This window comes from Macaca thibetana, chromosome 3 (assembly GCF_024542745.1).
Source record: "Macaca thibetana thibetana isolate TM-01 chromosome 3, ASM2454274v1, whole genome shotgun sequence".
Lineage (NCBI taxonomy): Eukaryota > Metazoa > Chordata > Mammalia > Primates > Cercopithecidae > Macaca > Macaca thibetana.
This window is the reverse complement of record NC_065580.1, coordinates 19,957,466-19,967,385: the sequence shown is the minus strand read 5'-3', so window position 1 is coordinate 19,967,385 and position 9,920 is coordinate 19,957,466. Positions and strand designations below refer to the sequence as shown.

The window sequence follows — 9,920 nt, the reverse complement described above, 5'->3', positions numbered from 1 at the left end:
TAGTTAAATAAACTATGAGATATTAATGTATCTGTGCAAAAACATGATTATGTATGATGTGAACAAATATAGAAAGATGCTTATGAAACAATATTAAGTAAAAAAAAAAAAAAAAAGTGTGCAAAGTACTCTATGATTGCCACAATATAAACTGACAGAAAAACTATGGTGGACCACACAAGTCAGCAGAGCTCCATCCACCCAGCCTGAGGAAAGCACCTAGGAGCTGCAGGTAGAAGCTGCCATCTTTAGCACTTGCCCTGGCCTGGCCCCATCTGCACTCCATTTTAGCCTCTTTGCCTGCTCAAACTCCAACCCCATCCCCAACCACCCATGCCCAACTGTATTCTTCCAAAAGGACATTTTCTCCTTTTCCATCTTCTTTACTTCTCACAACACACTGTGAGGTAGATGTTATTATGACCATTACAAATCTATCATTAAATGAATGAATGGTTACAACTTAAAGCTAAACAGAAGGCTTGTTTTCAGATCTTCCAAGCTGGACAAGCTTCTTCTTAGTTCACTGACCCCCTTTAAGGTTTACCTGGGCAGGGCTTCTTAGCCGACTGAGCAGGGACAGAAGCCAGAGGACCGGCTTCTGCGGCTCCAGCCGCGTGCACTCCTTGCTTCTCAAGGCCTTGTGAATGCTCAGTAGAAGGCGATGAATTATCTGCAAAGAGGAAAGGGGTAAGTTTTCCTATGATACCCCAAGTTTCATTTTATGTTGGGAGCAACAGCCCAGCTAACCAGACATCAGACAAGACTCTCAACACCTGGATTTGGAGAGTTCATGTCTTCTGGGTTTTAAAAAATTCTGTGTGTGTTTGTGTATAAAAAATAGAGAGAGAGAGAGAGAGAGAGAGCGAGCAAGCGGAAAGTCATTATGTCACAGGAGAGACTCACCAAGCAAAACCAGATGAAGACAGTGACAGGCCCTAGACACAGCATAGGGTAGAAGGTACCTGCCAACCTGCCACCACTCACGGTTCCCTAAACAGCCCTGACACTGGTATATGCAGAGCCCTCCCTGCCTGCACTCACTACGTCTGACACTGACATCCCAAAATATGAAAAGCTTAGCATGGCAAAGGTTTGGCAACTCCACTTTTGGTGATTTACCTTTCCCAACAGCAATTCTCCTAAGCCTACCACCCACTGATTTTCAGGTACCAGCAAATGTAACGGAATAAGTAACCGAATGCATTATAATTAAAATAACACCAAATCACACTTTGCAGACTTTAAAAAACTACTAAAGGCCAGGTGTAGTGGCTCACGCCTGTAATTCCAACACTTTGGGAGGCCAGGGCTGGAGGACTGCTTGAGCCCAGGAGTTCAAAACCAGCCTGGTCAACACAGCAAAACCTTGTACCTACAAAAGAAAAATTTAAAAAAAAAACAGCTGGACATGGTGGCATGTGCCTATAGTTCCAGCTACTAGGGAGGCTGAGCAGAAAGATCACTTGAGCCCAGGAGTTCCAGGCTGCAGTGAGTCATGATTGCGCCACTGTACTCCAACCTAGGCAACAGAGCAAGATTCTGTCTCCAAAAACAATAACAAAAATTACTGAAAGACTATGGGAATATATTTATAATGGGAATATGCAATATTCCTAGCAAGATGAGAAAATATGTTGTATAAAGTAGAAATTTAAGATATTAAATTAACATGTACTTTGAGCACAACTGGATTCGTGCTTGTATATAACAGAACTAAATGGCCTATAATAAAATTGTAACAAGTATAGTAGATTAGAGTGAGCAAAATCATATACAATTTGCATTTCCAGTTGCTATTTTCCAAATTGTTCTACAATGTCATCAAAATTACTTAAAAATTAACAAAGCCAAAAATTCTATTTATGAAAAGAAAGTCATCCCTACATTAATCTTACTTTTCCAGTCACTGGTCCATCTCCTTCCTCTTTTTCCTAACCACGTTGTTAAAACTGTTCTACTGGGCCAGGCGCGTGGCTCATGCCTATAATCCCAGCACTTTGGGAGGACGAGGCAGGCAGATCATGAGGTCAAGAGATTGAGACCATCCTGGCCAACATGGTGAAACCCTGTCTCTACTAAAAACACAAAAATTAGCTGGGCGTGGTGGCACATGCCTGTAGTCCCAGCTACTCAGGAGGCTGAGGCAGGAGAATCACTTGAACCCGGGAGGCAGAGGTTGCAGTGAGCCACGATGGCGCCACTGCACTCCAGTCTGGGCGACAGACCAAGACTCCGTCTCAATAAAAAACCTGACATCCAATTACCAACTGTTCAATCTCTTGGGTAGATTTTAGTAGCTGGCAGTGACAGTGCTAAAGATAAACTCCACCCCTTTCCTCCTTTGGTTAGGATCACCATTCTATACAATAAAATGTTGCCTGTTCTAAATTTTCCCAAGAACAAAGCTGAAATTAACATAGGAACTGCTTTGCCCCCCAACTCACTTTCATGTCAGTGTTCTTATTTCTTTACAGTGAAGCAGCCCAAAACTATATCTCTGATACTTCTCTGTCCTCCTTGGATTTTCCTACCTGTATTTTCAAGCATCTTGTGCAGCTTCATATGCTTGTAGGTGGAGATTATCTGAAAATTAACAACACTTGGAATATTCAGTCCTTGGTCCTGCAGCAGCTTCAAGGATGCAGCATGGATAAGCTGATGGGACCGTTTGCAGGTCTGGAGTTTGCACTCTCCCTTGACAAAGGATTTGCACACGTGAAACTTGTTGCATTTATCCTTCAGGTTGCAGTAGCCATAGAGGGCTTCCCCTTTGTTATAGAGCAAACAGACCTGGTACAGAAATGAGGCAACACCTGAAACACTAGTTTTCTTTTATTTATTTATTTATTTATTTATTTATTTATTTATTTATTTATTTATTTTATTTATTTTGGGAGATGGAGTCTCGCTCTGTCACCCAGGCTGGAGTGCAGTGGCACCATCTTGGCTCACTGCAACCTCCATCTCCTGGGTTCAAGCGATTCTCCTGCCTCAGCCTCCTGAGTAGCTGAGACCACAGGCATTCACCACCACAGCCAGGTAATTTTTGTATTTTTAGTAGAGACAGGGTTTCACCATGTTGGCCAGGATGGTCTCCAACTCCTCACCTCAGGCGATCTGCCTGCCTCGGCCTCCCACAGTGCTGGGATTACAGGTGTGAGCCACCACACCCGGCCAATATTAGTTTTCACTCCATCTTTCAAGCCAAAAACTATAGCTTCTCTAACTAAACTAAGACTAAATGACTCCTTCTGATCACCAGTGGCTGTTAAAGTCTTGGGGTGAAAGCCTGATGATAGCGCAGTGGTGCTAACCATACTCCAGCTGCTGTGGGTACTGGCTGCTCGTGACTCACAGTTGCCCCTCTCTTACTTTACACTCTCAGCTGACCTGCCCTCTGCCCCCAAGGCCTGTAGCCAATGAATGACTTAGACAAAGCTAAAAAAATGCTGAAGTGCCTCAAAACTAGACTCAGTGTGATCTTTGTTCCACAGCTCCCCATGAATCAAGTCAAGGCCAGACCTAATGTGACTGTAGCTTTTCCTTCCTTAGACCCTGCTTCCCTCTCTCCCATACTGGGTTTTCCTGAAAAGCCCACCCTCAAAAAAACTCACATGCACCTCAGTCTCTATCTCAGGCTCTGCTTCCAGGGAAACCAATTTCAACAGGTGGCACAAAGATATAATTTATGATCCAGACAAGGGCATTTTTAGGGTGCAAGGGAGCACTATTAATAATCACCCTGGGACAACTCAGACAAACTGGGTCTATCCCAGACACACCAAGACCACACTGAAGGGGAACTTTATAATGATGGGATCAGGCTGTTGACCCTGAAACCACGCATCAGTCTTAGCCTCTCACCCAAGGATGACATCATATGCCTCCCGATGTGATGCAACAGGAAACAGAACTGTCCAGGTTTTACTATGAACATCTGACATCCCCAGAAACCCCTCAGTCCCAGGCAAATGGGATGGTGAGTCACCCTAACAATGCTCCACATGTAAAAAAATTCCTGCTATAAAATAAATCCTGGCCGGGCGTGGCGGATGATGCCTGTAAATCCCAGCACTTTGGGAGGCCGAGGCAGAAGGATCACCTGAGGTCAGGAATTCAAGACCAGCCTGGCCAACACGGTGAAACCCCAACTCTACTAAAAATACAAAAATTAGCCGGGCATGGTGGCACACACCTGTAATTCCAGCTACTAAGGAGGCTGAGGCAGGAGAATCACATGAACTGGGGAGGTGGAGGTTGCAGTGAGCCAAGACTGTGCCACTGCACTCCAGCCTGGGCGACAGAGCGAGACTCCGTTTCAAAAATAAATAAATAAATAAAATAAAGTAAAATAAATCCTAAACCTGACCAAAATTTGAGGGATACAGGAACATGTTAAATACTACTACAGGAATGTAATCAGTCAAATCTAAAATATGGGAAATCCTACAAGACACAGACGACCTGGTTTAAAACGAAATAGCATCCTATTTATAATTGTGATGCCAATTTTCTAAAATAAATTCATAACTTTAATGCAATTCCTACCCTTCTCAAAGAATTCCTTTAAAATACTTTTAGGAATTTAAGTGATTCTAAAGCTTATCTGGAAAAGGAAACACGAATTGATTAAACAAGCAAACAAAATCAGCCAGGCACAGTGGTTCACGGCTGTACTCCTAGCAGTTTGGGAGACCAAGGATGGCAAATCGCTTCAGCCAAGGAGTTCGAGACCAGCCTAGGCAACACAGCAAGACCCTGTCTCTACAAAAAAATTTTTAAAGTAGGCGGGGCACACCGGCTCACACCTGTAATCCTAACACTTTGGAAGGCCAAGGCAGGCAGATTGCCTGAACTCACGAGTTTCGGACCAGTCTGGGCAACATGGCGAAACCCTGTCTCTACTAAAAACACAACAAATTAGCTAGGCATGGTGGCACATGTTTGTAGTCCCAGCTACTCGGGAGGCTGAGGCACGAGAATTGCTTGAACCTGAGAGGCGGAGGTTGCAGTGAACTAAGATCACGCCACTGCACTCCAATCTGGGTGACAGAGCGAGACTATCTACAAAACAAACAAAAACAAAACAAAACCAAAAAAAGTATCTGGAGGCCGGGCACTGTGGCTCACAACTGTTATCCCAGCACTTTGGGAGGCCGAGGTGGGCGGATCATTTGAGGTCAGGAGTTCAAGACCAGCCTGGCCAAAACGACAAACCCCATCTCTACTCAAAATACAAAAAATTAGCTGGGTATGGTGGCGAGCGCCTGCAATCCCAGCTACTCAGGGGTCTGTGGCAGGAGAATCGCTTGAACCAGGGAGTTGGAGATTGCAGTGAACCAAGATCACACCACTGCACTCCTGCCTAGGTGACAGAGCAAGAGTCAGTCTCAAAAAACAAAACAAAAAAAAAGTAGCTGGGTGTGTTGATGAACACCTGTAGTCCCAGCTACTAGAGAGGCTGAAATGCAAGGATTGCTTGAGCCCAGGAGGTCAAGGTTGCAGTGAGCTATGATCAGCCTGGGCAACATGGCAAAACCCTGTCTCTGCACTCCAGCCGGGACAACACAGCGAGACCATGTCTCAAAAAGAGTAAATAAATAAACTTTAAAAATGAAAGATAAACTACTTTAGTATGATAGTGGCTCAAGAATTGGAGATCATGAAAAATAGATCCTAGACCTACTCCAAATATTGGAACAGCCTGTTCCTTACAGATTTGTTAGAATTAAGGAGAATAGGGATATGTAAGTCAAAGGGAACAAAGTTTCAATTAGACAGGATGAATTTCTGGAAATCTACCGTACAGCATGGTGACTGTAGTTAATAATAACGTAATGGCCAGGCACAGTGGCTCACACCTGTAATCCCAGCGCTCTAGGAGGCCGAGGAAGGCGGATCATGAGGTCAGGACATCGAGACCATCCTGGCTAACATGGTGAAACCCCATCTCCACTAAAAAAAATACAAAAAATTAGCTGGGCATGGTGACAGGCGCCTGTAGTCCCAGCTACTCTGGAGGCTGAGGCAGGAGAACAGCGTGAACCCGGGAGGCGGAGCTTGCAGTGAGTCGAGATCGCGCCACTGCACTCCAGCCTGGATGACAAAGTGAGACTCCATCTCAAAAAAAAAAAAAAGAAAAAGAAAAGAAATTTTTTAAAAAATAACATACTGTATACCTAAAAATTGCTGTCCTTACCACACCCAAAAAATAATAGCTATGTGAAGTAACGGTATGCTAATTAGCTTAATCATTGCAATCAATTCACAATGTAAATATATTAAAACATCACATTATACACTGTAAATATAAAATTTTTGTCAACTATACGTCAATACAGACAAAAAATTGATAGAATTCAACTGTAAAACTACGTAAGCCTGGCCAGGCAGTGGCTCACACACCTGTAATCCCAGTACTTTGGGAGGCTGAGGCAGGGGGATCACTTGAGGTCAGGCATTTAAGACCAGCCTGGCCAACACGGTGAATTGCTGTCTCCACCAAAAAGTACAAAAATTAGCTGGGCATGGTGGCACATGCCTATAGTCCCAACTATTCAGGAGGCTGAGGTAGGAGAATCACTTGAACTCAGGAGGCAGAGGCAACAGTGAGCCGAGGTACTTCTGGCCTGTGTAACAGAGTAAGATCCTGTCTCAAAAAAAACAAAACAAAACAAAACAAAACAAAAAAAAAACTATGTAAGTCTGATGTTTTCTTGTGCAAGCCTTCTAATGCTTTGAGGTGTGTTTAATGCTTTTATTTTAAAAATTTTTATGAGACTATTTTGGCTTTCCATTTCTTCTTGAACCCATTTTGATGAGCTATATTTTTCTAGAAATTTGTCCATTAATGCACCAGCATGAAACTTATTTGTCTACTGTCTTTTTTATTGAGAGAGTGGTAAAAGCAATCATCAGGCATTTCATACAAGAGATGTGAGGCACCATTCATGCCTCATGCACTGTGTTTTTCCATGGTCCCTGCTGTCCACATGGTCACGTTTTGTGCCATATGTCACCTACTTCCAGTCCCAGGTGATGGGAACAAGTGGAGGCAGGTGGGAGGCTCCTGTTGTTAGTGCAACCAACCCCTCAGCTGCTCACAAAACACTTAAGTAGTCTAATATGACAAGGTGAGGCTGGGCCCAGGATACACCCCAAAAAAGAGCACACCAAAAAAAATTCGATAGATTTGACAAAATAAAAATACTAAACTTCTATAAATCAAAAAGTACATAAAATTAAAAGGCAAATAGCAGCAGCACCACACCTCCTCTCTGAGAGAGGAAGGACTGGACCCAGCCTCATAGCTGCAGCCACCCTCCTCACCCTTTCTGCCAATAACCTGCTTCAGCTACTGCTTGGATCTATTTCAGGCAACATGGTTGGCTGGAATGCATCTGGCTCAAAACCATGACGTACCAGACTTGGCTTCAGTGCTCGAAGAAATGAAACAGGTTACGCATGTCAGGAAGAAACCTCCTTGTTCCTGAGATCAACTCCAGGACTGCCTTCGGGGTACAGATTCTGCTGCCTTGAGGGCAGCCTCTGCCACCTGCACCAAAGGCTCCAGCTCCTGCCTCTAGTCTTGTGGCTATCTTCCATTTTAGACTCTGAAATGCCTTAGAGTTAAAATCGGGCCACAATTATGAACTATCCTCTGTTTTCTCAACATCTTCCCTTCTTTCCATCCCTCTTCTGGCCAAGTAGAGGTGTCTATGACAGCATCACTGTGCTAGATTAGAAAATCTTACTTTTAATTGGTGGTCTTAATTGATGTTCCAATTTTCTCTTTGGATTTGTACTATTTTGTTTTTAAAACTTCTTTGTATATGGCTAAACCCAAACAAACATACTATTTTGCCATGATAGCAATTATAAAGGGTACCTTTAAAGCGTGTGAAACTGAATCATGTTGCTTCAAAGCAATTAAAATATCTAAAGCCAAAAGAAAAGTAAATGGGGAAAGTACTTGTAACGAATGTGACATGAGGGTGACTCCTCGGTGACTCACCTCTGGTAAAAGACAAGGGTCATTCTGCAAAAGCAGGATCCGAAGCTGGGCTTCATTGAGACCAAAAAGTCCATGGTTTTTCAGCACCTGCATGTTGACAGGTGTGTGGATATCATGGGAAAGGGTACAGGTAGACCTAAAAGAACAAAGTCCTCGGTCAGATGCCCAGGTGAAGAAGGACCAGTCTGTCCAATTCCTTGCCTTGAACAGCTTTCAATTTATTTAATACATGTGAAGTTGAAAAATTTTCATGAAACGGGGGATAGCATGGCCTAATAAGCACTGATGGAAAATAAGAAAGTTGGGTTGAAGCAACTCCGTTCCCAGGGTCATTTGAATTTTCAGTAGGAATGCTTTGAAGCCAAGGATTCACTTCGCTTCAGGATGCACTTCGCACTTCGCCTGAGGATGCGCATCTGTTCTGTAGGCGAATGTACCTGGCCTTCTCCCTGGCCTTCTCCCTGGCCTTCTCCCCGGCCTTCTCCCCGGCCTTCTCCCCGGCAACAGCTGCCCACCCCAACAGTCCACCAACGATAAAAAGAAAGCGCCCCTATCCCCAGCACCGCTTTGGCGGTGTGTGTGGCTAGAGACAACCAAGGAAAATTCGGGGATGTGAAGCACAGCCTGGGGTCAGGAGGCAGCCCCGAACCCCAGCTCTGGCAGTCAGGAACCACAGGGCCTCACCCAAGCCCTCCAGCCCTGTTTCCTGGGGTGGGACTGGCTCAGCGCTGTTAAACCTAGAGGGCGCAGACCTGCTTCTGCAAAAGTGTGTGGGTATGGGGGAACGGGCGATTTCCGGATAAAGGGTCCAGGGATCTCACGGGATCCTCAGACGCCCCTTGCCCCCCACCTCCCGCCAAAGATCACCGGAGTAAGTGAACTCCAACGTCCCAGTCCGGATTTAACCCGGCCGCGTCGCGCAGGATCCGGGGGGCGGGGGCAGCAACTTTTCCAGCGGGGGCGGTAGAGCCGTCTCCATGGAGAGGACCTTCGCGCCTTTCCGCCCAGCTGCTGGGAGTGCGGGGGAGGCCGCCCCGGGAAGGGCCTGCGGGAGGGGGTCGTCCAGCCCCGCGTCCCCGGCCCCGGCCGGGACGAAGCCCCGCTTCCCGTCGCTCCCGCTTCCAGCCGGACGGCCAGGCCAGCGGCCAGCGCCCACAGTCCCCCCCGCCGTCGCCTTCTCACCAGCAGTCCCGGTTGGGGCACTTGCCCAGCATGTGCCGGCGGCAGAAGTGCAGCTGGTCGCAGGCCTGGCACTCGCCGCGCTGGTAGCGGGCGCAGAGGCGCACAGAGGACACGGCCACAACCCTCCAGGCGGAGGTGCCGCCACCGCCCACCGCGCCGGCCGCCGCCTCGGCCTCCGCGTCCCCGAGGCCCTCCTGGGTCTCCACCTCCTGCAGCAGGAAACGCTCGGGCCCGGCGCGCTGCAGCACGTCCCGGAGCCTGGCCTCCGACAGCTCCACGTGGCCGCGCAGGTCCCGCAGGAACATGCGGCCGCCGTGGGCGCACAGCACCTTGGTGAGGAAGGAGCACACCGTGGGCTCCGCCATGGTCGCTGGCGCGGACCCTGTGCGCGCGGCGCCGAGAGAGAGCCGGGGCGGGCAGGCTCCTCCCAGTCACGTCCACGATTTCCAGCGAACATTCCGGGGATGGGCCTGGGCCTGGCGAGGGGTGGGCCTGCGGGAGGCCGGGCGAGGGGCGGCCCCGGCGCGTGGAAACAGAGTACGGGGCCTGCCGATCCCCTGGACGCGGACTCTGGCGGGGACAGCGTTGATGGAGCGTCTGCTGTGCCCGGGCGCCGTTCAGGGCGAGGCCTAGCCTTGAGGAGCTTGTATAGTGGGAGTCACAAAGGACTCGCCAAGAAGTAAGACAACAACTGGTAGTGCTAGGGAGGCCTTCGGAGAAG

The 9,920-nt window shown here is 47.3% G+C and overlaps 1 protein-coding gene across 1 annotated transcript; it reads right to left on the bottom strand.

Annotated features, from left to right (window-relative positions):
- Positions 1-213: 213 nt before the first annotated feature.
- Positions 214-9,590, bottom strand: ZC3HAV1L (zinc finger CCCH-type containing, antiviral 1 like). The gene is made up of 4 exons (XM_050784998.1): positions 9,200-9,590; positions 8,018-8,153; positions 2,535-2,793; positions 214-673 (listed from the first exon to the last, which is right to left on the bottom strand). The coding sequence occupies exons 1-4, from the start codon at positions 9,562-9,564 to the stop codon at positions 537-539; spliced, it is 897 nt and encodes a 298-aa protein (XP_050640955.1). The 5' UTR covers positions 9,565-9,590; the 3' UTR covers positions 214-536.
- Between the last annotated feature and the right edge of the window lie 330 nt (positions 9,591-9,920).